General features: G+C 38.6%; 1 protein-coding gene across 1 annotated transcript in view; it reads left to right on the top strand.

The window, feature by feature from the left end:
- LOC5569480 (neuronal acetylcholine receptor subunit alpha-7) overlaps positions 1–18,094 on the top strand; it is a 716,979-nt gene that overhangs the window by 657,758 nt on the left and 41,127 nt on the right. Inside the window, exon 8 of the mRNA XM_021846964.1 lies at positions 6,221–6,307. Within this exon, the coding sequence (XP_021702656.1) occupies positions 6,221–6,307 (87 nt within the window). The remainder of the gene's footprint in view (positions 1–6,220; positions 6,308–18,094) is intronic.

Genomic DNA, 18,094 nt, shown 5'->3' with positions numbered 1-18,094 from the left:
AATGTTCAAAACTGCATCGCTTAGAATCAATTGTTACATTGGACCTTTGATCAGAGAACCAACCACATGTCCTATGTAACATTTATGAATAAACATGATTCTAATGTTACATTGGACATTCCTGAATAAAGCTTTGAAATGGAGTTTAAAAGGTAGAATTATTTGTAGAAGCGTGTCTGAGACACTACTTAGATGTATAGAATGTCATAATAACTGCTTCTCAATCATTTCAGTCGATATTTTCAGAGTCGCACTGCCTCCCAAATTGAAAACGCTCAAGTGACAAAAAGAGAATGAGTTACACAAAACGGTATTTTGGTCTTTTTGTCAAACCATGTTTTACCGTTTCGATGGATTGGATCAGCTGCAACTTCTCTTTTCATATTATTAGCACATTGCATGCATATAGGGGAATGATATTGAGCACAAGATTGAGCATCATGATGTCATTGTATCAATCTGATTCAGATGCATGATCGATCAAGCGTATAAATATGCTTCCCGGCAACAACACGAGCAACCAGGGTTGCCAGTAAGTTTTGGAAAATGTCTGGCGAGTTCAAAATAAAAAGTCTTGCAAAATCTTGCAGACACTATTGTGCAGGTATGCTTATAGGTCAAAATTTTACTGTAACAAAAGGATATATAACATAGACAAATTTATTTAAAACTAGTGGTCCCGGCAAACTTCGTCTTGCCATCAAGTAGGCTGTTGAAAAACGCTTTTGATCATCCCATATAAAATGACAGTTTCATTCGCGCTCGTTTTTTTCAACTTTCCCGGTGAATATCCTGGGATTTTTATACACACAACACGTCGGAACCCTTGACGAACAAAACAGAGAAAGAGTCATTCAAATCCGTTGACCCGTTCGTAAGCCATTTCGTGACATACAAACACCATTCCAGTTTTATTTATATAGATCATCTGCATCACTGCTTGTCCTTTTTCAAAAGCATGGAAAACATTCTAGTATTTTATCTATGCTATTTATCTAATAAGTTCCTTATGTTTAATTTAGATCTTGACATTTAATATTCATATTATTGAAATACATTATAGGCAAAACGATGAATCCATGAGAAAATTAAGCAATGCCATATGTAGGGAATATCTATAAATGGATAAATTATAAGTCATATGGGTGATTATTATTGGAGTGCGTAGAAAAATGAAATAGTTGATTTGTAATGAGAGTCATAATATTTTGTTCAGTGTGTAAGAAAGCTCAGTGCGAATAGCTCACTGCACTGGAATCAGCTTCTGATGAGTCAGTTTTGAAACGGATTTGCTTGAGATCGGATGTGTGTTCTTGTACTGCTCAGAGCGGACACGACACCAAATACCTGTTTTCAAAAATCTGTATGAACTTCATCAATGAGAACTACTCTCAATGTGATATAGAGGAGGTGAGGAGAAAGTCGCTGTGTGCTTGTATTAGTACAGCGTAAAATTAAAATAAAGATTGAGGGGAAGATTGGTGACGTCATACCGTTTCAATTATATGATATGAGCAAAACGCTCCATATCATGGTAAAAGATCAGATCAGATAAAATCTACCACTAACACCTAGACGTAAAACTCATTTAAGTAGATGCCAGGAATAATGTTTCTTGGCAATAAATTCAAGGATTTCACTTCTTTTACTGACCATATTGAATTACAGCACTGCATTCAGGAACGCATTATCATACGCAAAATGTTCGTATACTCATGCACATCCATTACCATTACATCCAACTACCAGCATTTCAAGGGTTCAAATATTACGGTGCCTTCCATGGTTCTATCTGTCTGATTGTAGATTTCATTCTAAAATAAAACAAAAGTTAGAACTAAATTACATGAATTACCTCCAGTGCCATTTTCCCGTGCTGATTATTTTCATGTTTTTGTTTGAGTAACAACTCTCGAACAGCCTTGGTAACGGAAGGGTGACTAGCAACGAAGCCCCAGAAACCATTCGATAACGAACTGTATGACGTCACACATAGTCACATTGCAATGGGTTGCTGTGTGAAAGCATGCTCGATTCACTAATACAATCAAACAGTTGTGTATTATACAAAATCATATCCTCACCTCTATTAAAGCACATTGAACTACTCTCTAGTAGAAATGATCTGGATACAGGTCAACCCTTTTAGTGGCAGTATCTTTTTCCACCAGAAACCAATATTTGAATCGCCATGATTTATTTGGTTTTTCGATAGTTTTGTACCATAATTTCACCAGCTCTAAAAAAACTCGTTTATTTGTGGAATCTGCGTCGATATTGATCATTGATTAGGGGGAGATCCCCCAGTACCGGACACTTAAGCCACTAAATTCATAAGTCGAAAAATATTGGTTTTATGTGCTCGTGTTACCCATTTATGATAAATATTATCATTTTTATAGTGTACAAAAATGAATTCGAAAACATTAATATGAATTTTGACATTGGATTTTGTTGATGTATTTTAGTACCAAATTGATCGATCCTGAAAGGTGGCACCCAATACCGGACACGATCTGGAAATGCCTCGAATTCTGTAAATGTGAGCATCATTGAATGCTTTTACTATAGGAATATTATATAATTGCCAATTCAATGCATTTGCAACATTTACAAGAACAATTTGAGTTTTTCTTAATTTGCAAGATGTCCATCAAAAACTTCTTTCAAATATGATAAAAAATAGCACATTTTACGATGTTGTTCTGATTGTTTATTCTTCTTAATTTTATTGCATGTTTGATGTCATGATCGACGAAATCCATGAAAAATGAATGTATTTAGAGACACTGGTGCAATAATTACAAAGATATCATATGACAAATCAAGCTGTCCGAAACTGGGGTACAGGAGGCGCTTAACAAAAATTTCAATTTGTCCATATTTTGTTCAATTATGGTACAAAATACATTCATACTATCAAATTAGGATTATGTTCGATCATGCTTGCGTGATCCAAAGTATTTTTTCATATTTAAAATAATTTCTAAATAGGCTCAAAATTAAGGTGATACGTAATTTTTTTTAAGATTTTCAAACTTTTCTACTTTTCTAAAAAGGCGTACATATTTCAAGGATATGTTATTCTACGCAAACATTAGTCTCAATTATAGCTTCCTTTTCTTCTAATACACCATCTTGATTGGACCGTGATTTCGCAATTTTTCGACTTTGTCCGGTATTGGGTGCTGTCCGGTACTGGGGGATCTCCCCCTACTTGGTTTTGAGAATATTCCGAAATGCTTTGAGCAGGCAATGGACATGCCCTATATCAACTGCAGCGATTTGCAGTAGACAGGATGTCCCGGGCCCGATCTATCCGACAAGCCAATCGAGCCCTCTGTCACCATAGAAGATGGTGTCTCCATCATGTCGATAGCCTGGCTTTAAGAGATCGACATCCCATATATAGCTAAATACCTAAATACTCATTACTCAAAAATGGTTGCACCAATTTGCCTCATTTTTCACAACAGGCTCTCATCGAACTATAGTTAGAGCAAGTAACCGAACATGGGAAAATTCTATAGCCTGCGATGTCAATGTGGGTTATGACTAAGCGTCGGTCGGTAAAGTCTTGCTGGATTTGAAAAAGTCTTGCAGAATGAGTAGTTTGTCTTTTTGTCTTTTCGTCGATAAAAAGTCTTGCAGTGCCAGATTAATCTGGCATAATGGCACCCATGCGAGCAACGTACATGCGCGACTTGCTCACACATATTTTCAGAGCGATCAATCACCGAAGAGAGGAGAAGCTGTATGTTGTTAGGCGTGGGCTCCTTTCTCAAGTTCCTACAACAAGATGGACGGCGTCGTCATCGTCATCATTCCCCACCGCAATTTCTTGTTTCAACCGACGGCTGGTGCTGATTGCAACACAGCCGTCACCACCACCACGTCATGCAGTGGGAAACTCACACATGATCATGTGGGCGAAACCGTCATAAAAACGGGGGAAAATTGAGGGAGAATCAGTGAGAGAGCAAAATGTCCTACATACAGCTCAACGTTTCCTTTCCTTCTGTTGTTACATAGGACACATAGACGGAGGGGAAAAAATGACGTCGTGGGATTGAATGAATCAAAACAAAGCATAGCTGGTGTCTCTAATTAGCACACCGCAACAAAATGTCGATATTTTCAGAGTCGCTCTGCCTCGCAATATTGAATACGCTCAAATAATATTAATATTAATAACAAAAAGGGAACGAGGTACACAAAACTGTATTTTGGCACGGCAGCAACACGAGCAACGTGCATGCGCGACTTGCGCACATATAGGTATTTGCAGAGCAATCATTCACCGAAGAGCGGAGAAGGAGTATGTATTTGTTTGGCATTGGTTTCCTACAACACAATCGACGGCGCCGTCATCGTCATCATTTCCCACCGCTATTTCTTGTTTGCGCCGACGGCTGGTGCCGAATGCAACACAGTCGTCACCACCCATCGTGCAGTGGGTAACTCACACACGAACAAGTGTGGGCGAAACCAGCATTGAAACGGGGAGAAGATTGAGAGAGAAACAGCGAGAAAGCAAAAAGTCCCATGTACAGCTCAACGTTTTCCCTCCTTCTGTTGTTACATAGGACACACAGACGGAGGGGAAAAAGTGACGTCGTGGCATTGAATGAATCAAAACAAAGCACAGCTGGTGCCTGCGATTATCACACCGCAACAAAATGAGCAGTTCAACTTGAATGTTGAAGCAGTTCAACGCACGTGGATCAAAATGAAATAAAACATGCTTGCTGTGTGCTCAAATCAAAATGTCCGATGTTACTATAACTGAAACAAAATGACCGAAGTGAATGTCCAATGTAACAATTGTTGAAACAGAACGACCTATATGATTTATCCTATGTACATATTTTTGGTCAAAACGTCCTATCTGATGTTTTTATAGATTTCAGTGTAATTTCCAAATAAATTGACAAAATTTCATTTCTTACGTTGAACTCTATTACACTGCTTCCCTCTACAAGCAACACAGTGGGGAAAAATTGTTTCATTTTGATACAGTTTCAAAATATATTTTCACAACCTTCAAGCTCGATTTACTCGAAATGTGTGAATTGTTAGATAGGCCGTTTTGAAAAGTTACGCGAGAATTGTGTTATGTACTGATCAATCTTACTCCATGTTAAGGTAGGGGAACTGGGTGTAAAATGCGCCGTTGGGGTAAAACGCGCCACCCTTGTTTTGAACGAACTACGTGCTTTGGGATGCTGTTTTTCACCAGAGATAATGGAAAATGTAATAAAATGCTTCTCTATATATATTTTTAAGTGTTTTCCTGGCAAAAATCGTGAAAAACTCGAAAAAACGTTTTTCGCTGTTTTCGTTGTAATTTTGTGTTATTTTCTAGGCCATTTTTCAGGCCGATAAATAACAAAACTTTTGAAACTATCACCGAGAATAGACTTGTGCACACCCATAGTTTGTATTCCATGCGAAAAATGTGTTGAATTTATCCTTTAAAAGCGTATTGAAGGACTTAAAGTTTAATCAACTCGTGGGGCAAAACGGCCACACCTATATCATAACACCAAAACAGCCGTTTGAATTCAAATTCCAGCAAACGTAATGCCAAGCTGTAGTTACATGCCAATTTGAACCTTACAAATGCATATTTTTCGAATCGGCATGTATACTATAATCGAACAATAACATCTGATCAAACGCCCTTATGTATGCAACGTATTTGCAAGCATGATTGCGCATGCGTGCGCGCGAGCGACTAACGCCGAGATCAGGTGGCGCGTTTTACCCCGCAAAAAATAAAAATGCAGATAAGCAAGCATTTTGTAAAAATTGATTTAAACACTCCACAAAAAAGAAAATGGATGGCTGTTTCTACCATTTGATAGAAAACATGTTTGTCTATGAGATGATGATTAGAAAAAGGCTTATAATAATGTTCTTCATAGCTAAAACCGTCCTTCCTTAGAGGGCACGTTTTACCCCCAGTTACCCTACCCCAAAAACCCAAAATCATCCACAAACCACCGCCCGCTTGTCATACCAAAGTCAACTGTGATTCCCCATACAACTTTTCCCTTCGCAACCTATATCGTATGTTTGGGGACGAAGCTGCTATTATCCGGGTTCTAGGGGGGTTCATTAGCGTTGCGGTTGTTAATTTATCATTTTCAGCTATTTGATTAATGTTTCTGAAGCGATATTCATCCCGCCCATCCGTCTCCGTTCTCTTTCATTTCAGGAGTCACCATCCTGCTGTCACTAACTGTCTTCCTCAACATGGTGGCGGAAACCATGCCGGCCACTTCCGATGCTGTGCCTCTGCTAGGTAAGAATCCAACCGCGTGTCTCACCTGGATCCCATTTCTTGAAGATTGGGTGGGGTTGGGGATGGGGCAAGGAAACAATATTTTCCCAGAAGGCCTATTTTGGGGGCGGCTAAGTGTAACGACAATCCAAACAACAGAGAGCTATTGAAACTTTGGATTCGACACATGGGCGTAGCGAGGATTACCGTCAGAGGAGTGGAGTTGTCAAGCAACCTCAGAAGTAAATTTACATTTCCACTTGAGCCTGTTTAGGTCACCATCTTGAATTTCGTCAGTAAAACCGTTTTTTCATCATTTTGTACTAATTTTTGTGACAATATCTGAAACTTTAATGTGAAGCATTGTCAAAAAATATTCATGTAAAGTTTAAAATAATTTTTTTGAGATATTTTTTTTTTATTTTGTAAGTTTAATGAGTATAATCTTAAGTGCTACCAGAATAAGCACTAACCTAAGAATGCTAATGTCACTAATGTTCGTGTTACCAACATCTAGTTTTCCGCGAGCAAACAGTGTGAGTACCGAGCATCTAAAAGTCGACTTAATTTTAAAAGCCAAAATAAAATATCCTCTGCAACATGGCATTGAACAAACAATGAAAACTCATAATTGAGGGTAATAATAATAAAAAATCAGATTTGTGACAATAGCGCCACAAGCGTTTATCTCTCCCTTACTCTATATTTCGTATCTCGATATCGAGTTAGAGAACCATAGTAAAAGTTGGTTTTCATGGCTACCTCGATGGTCCCTTGGATCGCAGTTGCACTGATTTTGTGTTCTGTAACTCGATACCTCCCTAACTCGATGGTCCCTTCAATATCGAGTTATGGAGAGTTGACTGTAGTTCTATTGTGCTACCCAATAAACATGTGAAATAATAACAAAATTGAACATCTGAGAATCAGTCTTTGTCTCAATGTAGAAGTCATGCCAATACAAAAAGGTAAGCATAAAAGAACCTGATTGTATTTTCAACGGTGGCTTCGTAATTCAGCATGATGAGTGCTAAACTGCTCACAAGGTGAACACTTATTCAACTGCTTTAATCCAAGATAGCGTCGAAATCCAAGATGGCCGCTCCTATTCTTGACTTGACTCAAAGAAAGAACCATCGATTGAAAATTTTGTTGTACAAAAATTATGTTTGCATTGAATGCAAGGAATGCAATAGCCATACCTATAAGTCAAAATCATAGAACTAAATCATGTTCAATTGTTGATTTCATAGCGTAAACACTAGAAATGAGCAAAACGACTCATTTTAGTCAACGCATCCGATCCGAATCTGAACCGAGCGAACGGAAAAAAAGAGTGGTTCACTCCCTGTTACGCGACATGCGACGTACCTTTCGTATCTTTCGTTCTCTCATTCTCCGCACATTCTTCTCGAGAAACTCACGATATACTACGGTGGTTTCTCCTACCCGAGCCAAAAGAATGGAGCAAAATGTGCTTTACAATTCAAATGGGCACTTTTTCTCTCTATTTCTCATCTGCCTTAAAGCAAGAGCGGAGCAAATCAATTGTTTGGCTGTGTAAGCTGAGAGCACAGAGCTGCAGCAAATTTGCTTGCATGTGTGCCGTGGCGCGCAAAGCAAGGCACGTGTCAAGTGTTATACCGTTAAGTTACCAGTCACCGTGCGTCCTCCATTCACCGTGCACATATACAGATTCCTATAGAATATTCATACAATTTTCACAAATTATTGTTTTGTTGGTAAAATAAGATAAAATTAATGAAATGAAGTAGTTCTTGTCACAATGCACTTTGGGACGATTCAAATATGACGTCCACCGTTTTTTGAGATTTCTAGACCCCCCCTCCCCCCTCTGTCACGCTTTTTCCAATACCTTCTACACGTACTGTCACACTTTCGTAGACCCCCCCTCCCCCTAATGATGGACGTCATTTTTGGATGATCCCTTTGAAAAATTTAGTTTAGGTAGTCAAAACCTTGTGATTTCTGTTTATTTATGAGATTTTATAACACTCTAAGTAGAAACCCCAAATATTCACATTTTTCATTTTAACGTTAGAGTATGAAATTTTTAATAATTTCATCATTTTGTATTTCATTGTATGGGAGATTGAGATTTTATGTAAATTAAAATTTTTATTGTATATCAGTCGAAACACAAATGCACGGTGAATGGACCCTTGTTAATGTATGGTTCCTATTACCGTGCGTTTGTGTAAAATGCATGAAATTGTTGGGTTATGTTGGATATAATGTTATGTCATGATTTAACTGCTTCATATTAAGTTTTTGAGTGAATATGAAGTGATTTGGGCAATACAATGAAACCTCCTATAACGATTTTATTGAAAAAAAAAAAGAAATTTAGTGATCTTTTCAACTTTCTATGGCTTTTTTGTAAATTGAGATTTAAATACTCTTGAAAATTAATGCACGCACTTCTAGCAACATAATTTCTTCACCAACAATGTTTTTTTCCAATATGCGAAACTAAATCATGATGAAATCTAGACGCACGGTATATGGTGCACTAGTGTGCACGGTGAATGGTCACATAGAACGGTACGAGGTGACCTTATCATAACATTTGTAAACACAATTTTTGAGTTTTTTTTTTGTAATGTATCACTAATTTTAGATTTTTCCCTGAATTATGATATAATTTCACGCTTTGTAGTGGTATTCTAGTTCGCTTGAATTTGTTTAGAAAAATTATACAATTTTTTGAAGTGTAGATTTTTCTTAAATGCGCGGTGAAAGGTAGCTTGACGGTAATAGAGCCTAGAGGAATATAGGGGAAAAGAAGCGATTTGTTCATTTTTAGGAACACTTTTTGTCTGATCCGTGCAGATCAAATAAACCGCCAAAAAAGAGCCACAAATCTTTCGTTCTTTGGAATGATCCAGATCTTTCCAACGGCTCCGATTGTTTGTGCCCATCCCTAGTAAATACCATTGCTCACCAAATTTTTGTAGCTGCTCTTACCCAATGTTTTTCTCAGCTTTCCGGTAGTGATCGCAGAATTCAAAACCGGCAGTGAGCTAATCGCGAAGAAACGGGTTTTCTGAACAGATTCAAGATGGCAGACACATTCAAAATGGCCGCCAACAGTTTTAAGGAATGGAATGGAAGCTGTGCTCGATGAGAAATATGAAACGAATCACGTGTAAAATTTGTCTAAAAATGGGATTTTTGGCAAATACTAAACAACAATATTTTGCCGTAGCCAGCTGGGGGGTGCAAACTACAATATCAACAAGCATCCAGGCTGCTGTCAAGCTAAAATTTTCATAAAAATGATGTAGTATGCCTCGGAGCGTGAGGTCATTACCTTGTCACGCTTAAAATGTTTTACATTTGAGAACTTTAAAAAAAGTTATATTTTGTCTTATTTATGCATAAGTTTTTCAAAAAAACATGTTAAATGTATTTCTAACTTATATACGGTCAGTAACTATCCTATTCAGCCGATTGATTAGGCATATTGACTGCATCAAACTTTAGAAGCTTTGTGTGAAGTATTTTAAGTGTGCACATTGAAAAAAATGGTTTCCGGCGAGACAAGCAAGCAAACAACGGTTAGCACTGGTGGAAAAAAATAGTTAAAATTGATTGATGAAAATGTTCGAGTCCACACCCCTCAGGTAGCCAGCATTGCAAGGCTCAAGCCGAAGGGCCAATTTTGATGCTGGCTACTAAACATCTAATCTGTCAGTCTCTTGTGTCAGATAGAAACAACCCCAGTGTAAAGAAGTAAAACCACCAGGCATTTTTTGTCGGCTAAATGAAAAAATGTGTCAAAATTGGACCAATTTTTGCAATTTAAATATGATATCAGTAATAGCAAGGACACTCTCTTTCGTGTTATTTGATGAAAACAACTTTTGTCATCCCCCGTACATTTTCGTATGATTATTCTAAATTCTTTCGTGAAGTGCGACACAGTGAAGGACATTCATTTTCCTCTGTCATACACAATAAGATCATGATCATGATCATGATTGACCGCGCGCAGTTGCTACTCTGTTATTGCAAGAACAGCTGTACTTACACAGGAACCAACAGACGCTACTCGGGATCAGTATCATCCTCAATGTGTAAAAACTGGTGCTCTCATTATTATAATAAACAATACCGGCGCCGGCTGCATCCGAATGCAGGTCAATTTGGGAATGGTTGGGAAATGTTGACGTGTTACTTGCTTTACAGAAGCCGAGGAGTCCTCTGCACTTCCACAAGAAAACACTGGGTGTTTGGATATGGGAAAGGATTCGTTTTGGTAAACGATAAATATATAATTCGAAATGAATACGTGAGCATATACACGAATGACCGCACTATCCAAACCAGACACGATACTGATTTCGTTGCTCGCTCGACAGGAACATACAACAGGTTCAACGTATCAAACTCTACTGACGCGCTTTTTTCTTTTTGTTTTTCACCGGTGCATTTCGTTTTTTCTTCCGCGCAACGCGAACCGGGCACAATGGATCCGGATTCCGTCGCTCGCTCACAAGGAGCATGCAACAGATTCAACGGATCCAACACTACTGACGTGTTTGTTTTTTTTAACGAAATTCCTTGATTAGCGCCTCAATCGAAAGACAAGACATCAAAGGTTCATGTCGTTTACTTTCTGAATTCCACACACCTGTCCAAAAAGTATAATAACTGTTTTAAAAAAGAACGTTGATTTCAAGCAAATCTATAACTAGGGGTGCAGGCAACATATCGGCTGGCTCTGACCGGGCGTGCTTCTCAGGTCGGACATCGATAGCGAAGGACCCCCCGTTTGTCTTGCTTCGCTCAAATCAAATTGACCGTCGACCGACCGAGAGAAGATGCTGTCCGAAGCCAAAGCCATCACCGCTGACGCCAAGAAGAAGAAGAAGAAGCAGTCCACAGGAGAATGAGATGTTTGTGTTGAATAATTGCGCAATTGCTAATAAAAAAAATGCGCTTGGTAGCAGGTTGCTTGTTCACAATTAGAGACACATCGAAACGAAAAACATTTGCTTCTAGGTCCTAGCGTATTCCCAAGGTCTTGATTATTTCACCGGGATCAAACCTCACAGACGATTGTGATTCAAGCAGCTCAGAGGGAAGAATGGATAGGACCGGGAGCGCATTCGAACATTATTTACGGATACGGAAACCTCCCTTTTGTAGCAGATTGGAGAGTTGTTCACGGAGCTGAATTGCGTCCTAAATACTGTCGGCTCCAACGAGCAGATTATCGACGTAAGTGTTTTTCTTGATGGCTGTGCTTGCATTTCACCTTCGTGGTAAAGCTCGATTTTTTCAGAACATGCTTTTGGATCGTTCTCATCGTGCAGCGGAACTGGTGTAATGTGTCCAAAGGATACATACTCCCTGATGAAATCGTGATATTGCGCCCTCAGAGTATTATCGTAGGAGATCCAATAGCAGGAAGCGGCGGAGCGCAGCCTAGTTCTATCTATCTATCTATCTAAATAAATAAAAATTGAGTGGTGTTTGTATGTTACAAAATGGCTTGAGAACGAATAAATGTATTGACGTAAGTTTTTACAGTTGTACTCGACAAGGGTTGCGACGTGATAGATATTACGTGGAATAAGTTTGGGAATGCCTGCGGAATAATCGGGAAAATGGGAGAAGACTAATGTTTAATTTTGTATGGAGGATTACCTGACATTTTACAACAGCCTACTTGATGTCAAGACGAAGTTTGCCGGGACCACTAGTACTAATTAAAAAAAATTTAGCCCCAAAATTAGAAAACAAAAATATCCTAAAATATGTTGAATTTGGACAACATAGCACTGACGAAATGCAAATGAGACTAAAAGGTTCATCCATGTTCGTTTAGACAATCTTGTTTTCGTTCTCTAACCATGACCTCCTTTGTAATTTGTAAACAAACTGTGCATGATAAGTCAAAAATTCTACACTTTGTGGTAAAAAGCGCGCTGTCATTATGTTATCTGTCTTTCAATGAGCTAAATTTCATCTTTAGATTTTTTGCTTTCTCACGATTTAGAGGAACAAACATCTGAATGATTGCTACTGGAAAAACAAATTGACAGCTTATGACAAAACTTATGAACCCAATTTAAAGAAGGCACCATGGGAAAAAAATGGGAACTTACTGCAAAATTAAAAACACTTCCTAGGGGAACTTACGTATTGTCGGCAGCCTAAGCAGCTGAACTTTGAAGAACACAATTATACAGAACAATGAAGCACACCAATTAGCAGGATACACCTGAACTGCACTTGAGCACTCTTTATATAGTAATTATTATACACAAAACACTATTTTGTTCTCTAAATCATCTATTTTTCCTCACCAAAGTCACGAGGCACTTGATCTTTTATCGGCAATGCAATTACTATTGTCGGCAACAAAAATGTTCACTTCGGCAATCCAAAACTTTACAAAAACTAGGTTATGTATTGGTAACTTTTCGTATTTGTTGACAATGCCTGAATTTAAACGTCACTCATTATATTCTACCCGTTGAAAGGGCCAATGCAGAAAAATGCAGACTACACTGAGAACAGCATTGCATGCAACTGCAGTTATAAATAGAATAGCTGGGAGTCATATTGAATGCAGACTAAGGCACCGTCCACAAATTACGTAACGCTCTAGGAGGAGGGGGAGTAGGCTAAAAAGCTGCGGCTCAAACACAAAATTTATTTTTTTCATACAAAGATCGTTGCGGAGGGGGAAATGGTCGAACACGATTCTCTTGATTTGTTCTTATTGCGTATCAATTCAACACGCGGCGATCTGGGCTATAGAAATTCATACATTTTGCTTTAAGAAAAATGGAACGATTATTGCAATACGAAAGCTTGATGTATCGTTTTAGAATCACCCCACATCAAGGCGTCGATAGACGAGGGGAGTGCGAACGAGCCTATCGATCGCAAGGTTCAAGGTTCGATTCCAGGTTCGGGAATCAAAATTATCAGATAAACGATGATACTGTCATCTATCTGATAGACAACTGATACTATCAGTTCAGCCAGATGATACTATCACTTTTTGTCTATCCTGATAGTATCACTGATAGAATAGTTTCTATCAGAGATAGACGATAGAGTGATAGTATCCCCTATCCCAAACAAATCGCATGATGATGATGATACTATCAGTACAACACCTCTCAAATAACAATGATAGAGGTTATCTTTATCAATTGATAATATTATAGAATAAAAATTGTTGAACGATGGGTAGAGAAAATTAATTAAATTCCATATTTAGCAATCCAAGGTGGCGGCTTCAGGAGTATAAGAATTGTTGGAAACCCATGCAAAATGGGTATTTTCAGAACGGGCGCGACGAGGGGATGACGAAAATCGATGTCCGACGCCATTTTGAAATATTGGCGGCCTCCGGATTGGTAAAATCATTGAAAACCCACGAAATATGGGCATTTTTGGAACGGGCGCGACGAGGGAATGACGAAAAACGATGGTCGACGCCATTTTGAAATCCAAGATGGCGGCCTTCGGTTTGGTAAAATCATTGAAAACCAATGCAATATGGGCATTTTTGGAACGGGCACGATGAGGGGATGAGGGAAATCGATGTACGACGCCATTTTAAAATCCAATATGGCGGCCTCCGGTTAAGGAAAATCGTTGAAAACTCATGCAATATGGGTATTTTCAGAACGGGCGTGACGAGGGGATGACGGAAATCGATGTGCGATGCCATTTTGAAATCCAAGATGGCGGCCTCCGGTATGGTAAAATCATATAAAACTGAACATGGGGTTTCAAGGAATATGTTGAGTACAGTAAAGTTAACTCTTGTTCCGTAGATAAATTGAAACAAGGACGATAAGTTAGTGCTGCAGAAAATACCCTCATGGTGCCGAAGCCATCATTTACCCTAAGCCAATTTCTGGGAGAATCCCTGTTATAAGTTTTGGAAGAATTCCCGGAGCATTCACAAAAATTTCTCTGAAGATGAATTCATTGAAGAATTTCTAGTAGAAATGCTAGTATCCTTAGCAGACACATTATAGGGGCCTATTTTGTAAATCGAGCAGATTCATGTGACTCGTCTGTATTCATTGTCGATCAAAGCAAGCATGCATATTTCAGATGTCACCCGTCGACTCCCATAGTAATCCAGTCACATAGAGTGACAACTGTCGAAAAATTCGAGTGACAAAGCTGAGTCGAGCGATTTTTTCGGTCGACAGTGACTCCAGTCGAGTCATTTTGATCGACTCAACTTATAAAATAGACCCCATACGTTCTACAAAATATTTTTGGCAGGATCCTCACTCTAATCTGTTGAATGAATTTTTTCTCTGTTTTTCTCATCAGAAATCTCATTTTAGGTGTATTCCAAAAAAAATCAAGAAGTTTGTCATGACGCAATCATTTCATGGGAATGAATACCGTTGTCAATTTTTGAAAAATTCTCACATTAGATTGTTTTTTGCAGCAAATCAGATTTTTTTCTTCATCGGTAAGAGAGGGGGGCTACGCCCTTGATTCGGCACCCTCACGTAAGCAGGCAGCTTCGACGAACGGTCTCCCAAAGCCAAGGTGGTATTATGGGCAAAGTTGCCACAACAGCCAACTCAGAATGAAGCAAATCCCAACGCAACGAAGGGCAAATTAATTATCGCTAACCACCTTCGAAGTTTTTGGTGCCCCTCCAGACGCACTCGTCAGAAGCTCTCGGTTGCAAGATTCGAGAATAAAGTTAATTCGGTAATTCCCACAGTTGAATTAGGGAGTTGATGAAAGTTTTTCTTTCGATTACGTACCAAGCTGGGAATCTACGGCAAACAACACCTCTCGCCCTTCAATATATCCAAACTTGATACGTCTGCAAGTGGTGTTGAGGGACTTGGTAAATTTAATGAAACTTCGCCAATCGAGTTATCGCGGCAATCATATCAATTATTTAGAGCTCTTTTTCTATGAATGAAGGGGACAGGGTGCTCAATGACTAGCGGCAACAGGTGTCCCAAGCTTTGATCTTTTCTTTCGCTGTACGGAATTTCAGCGTTTGATTATTGGAGATTTCATTCGTTTGGACATTAAAGTTGAGCATCAGTTATTATTCTTATTTACTTTAATTCCGTTTCTTTTTCTTCTTGGCATTACGTCCTCGCTGGGACAGAGCCTGCTTCGCAGCTTAGTGTTGAATGAGCATTTCCACAGTTATTAACTAAGAGCTTCCTTTGCCAAAGCTGCCATTTTCGCATCCGTATATCGTGTGACAGGTACGATGATACTCTATGCCCAGGAAAGTCAAGGAAATTTCCATTATGAAAAGATCCTAGACCGACTGGGACTCGAACCCAGATACCATCAGCTTGGCATTGCTTTGTAGCCGCGGACTCTAACCCTCTTTAATTCCTTAATAAGTATTAAAAAACATTACATTCATTGCTTATATCAAGGTGCTCTTTCATCCTAATTTGGTAAAACAAAATTAAACTTAAAGTCTTTTAATTTTACAATCAAGCAAACACTGTCGAATGCTTTTTCTATGTCTAGAAGAGCAAGACCAGTAGAATAGCATTCAAATTTGTTGGAACGAATCAAATTTGTTACAAGTAAAAGTTGATGAGAGGTCCAATGTCCATGTCGGTATCCGAACTGTTCATTGGCAAAAATTGAATTCCATGCTACCTCTGATAGCCACATTTCACATTTTGTCAAGTTAGAATTCAGTTCTGAATAAGTTTGAGAGTTCTCAAAAGCAGAACAATAAACCCACAAATGCTGAAGCAATTATAAGGTGTTGTTTTCCTAATAAGACTTAAAAAGGCAATCATAAAACTGTGATTGCAAACAAGCATTCCACTCGAAACTAGTTATCAATTCAAAAGTTTCTCTCGAAATCACTTTTACTGCCAATCCCACAAAGTCCATTCCGCTGACGTGACCTGCTCCGAAACAGATCCAAAACTGTAAAGCTCTAGAGTTCTGCAACGAATTTCTCCATTCCCGTAGTTAGTTACATGCTTACATTTGAAGGTGGAGTAACACGCTTGGATCTAGGGCACAAGACCGGCACGAAGTCGACGCCGTAAAAGTTCCGAGTGGCAGCCAGTAGCATCCTGGAAAATAAACTTACTAGGTGTCAGAGTTGTAACCATGTCGCAACGAACAACTATAGGGTTGGAGGAGGCGAATGCGGACAGACCTCATAACTATAAAGGGTTGCAACAAAATGATGGCGGCGATGTGGGTGGATAGTACAAAGGGGCAATCGTTACTTGTTGGCTGAGTAAGTTAGCAAGATGGGGTGCAAAGCGGAGGTCAATTGCAGTCGTTGGTTAGGCGACCCCGACTAAAATGTTTCTGATTGTGGTTGCATCCTAAGTTGTAGCAGTACGGATATTTAAAATTTTCATAAAACGTGGCAAAAATGGAAGGAAGGACGTTTGTCCGAAATGCGAACTTTCTTCCAAGGGTGATATGGATAATTTTGATAATTGCATCGAAATGAGCAATCAGTTCGATGCTCTAGACAAATTTCCCGAACACCAAATCGAAGCAGTATCTAGCCCAGGCTCTTTGATTCAAGTGAGGAAGCAAAGAGTGCCACCTATCGTGGTCAGTTGTTCCGAATTGGGGGGATTTAGGCAGCAGATCTTGAACTCCATTAGGGGAATCAAGGTCTCCTTCCAAATCTCAAAGAAAGGGGACTGTCGCGTTTTGCCGGAAACTTTTAAAGATCGCGAAATTCTTTTCAAACAACTTGAAGAGAAGAAGCACATTTTCGGTCCTAAACGTGGGGTCATGGTACCAAACACTGCCACATGGATACTGAATGCATGATTTGCGGAGGTTCTCTTCACGGACGTCTGTCAGGGAGATACCAAAAAGTTTGTATGCGCAAATTGCGGAGGCAATCATAAGTCTAACTTTAGGGATTTCACTTCGCGCAAACGAACTGTTGAGCCTCAAACCAGGCAGATAAACGAAAACGTTTTTTTGTAGCTGTAAATCTCAAGGCAGAATTTCCAGCAATTTTAATTTTTCAGTTATCGATCGCTTGCTAAACAATAGCACCCACCAGGTAAATTAAAACCATGCTCATTCACAAGCAAATTTCCTTCCAACGAATAACCATTCAAAGCTTCTCATTTAAGTTGAAAACACTCATGATTATGTCGCCGCAGTACTATGGATCAGAAATCAAAATTTCACGACAAAATTCCAAACACCTTCAAAATGAACGAAAATCAACCTAAAGATAATAAAACCTTAAGAAAACATGACAAAGACGTGTTTGAAACGACTAAGATGGATTTAGAATTGGATTGAGAGAAGATTATGCATTTTTGGAAAATATTATTAATTGAAATTCGCTCATATTTCGTACTGTAAAATACATTATACATTTTCAAATATATCATTCAGACATATCAAAGAATTTGAAGATACACTATGGAACTTCTCAGCATAGTCTGAAATGCCTGAAAAATGTGATCATGATGTCATAGTTGTTTGGAATGCATTGATGACTGTTTGTTGGACATATTTATCGGTGTTTTTTTTTTGTATATTTGCATTAATTTTGATGTACATCATCATAGAGTCATAGATTCATTGTCCAAAATGGAACAAGTTAATATAAATTACATATCTGTAGATACTATGTTGTTTAAAAATGTAATAATTTCACATTGTTTGAAGCGTTCCAATCAAATTCACTTACAAAACATTATGGTCAGATATACTTTAGCTGTAATGAAGGCCTTATTTGATGTGGTGAAACATCAGAAAATCGGATTTACACCAGCTTTTCAACTCTATTATATTATT

This window comes from Aedes aegypti, chromosome 1 (genome assembly GCF_002204515.2).
Source record: "Aedes aegypti strain LVP_AGWG chromosome 1, AaegL5.0 Primary Assembly, whole genome shotgun sequence".
NCBI lineage: Eukaryota > Metazoa > Arthropoda > Insecta > Diptera > Culicidae > Aedes > Aedes aegypti.
This window is presented reverse-complemented; position numbering and strand designations above follow the sequence as displayed.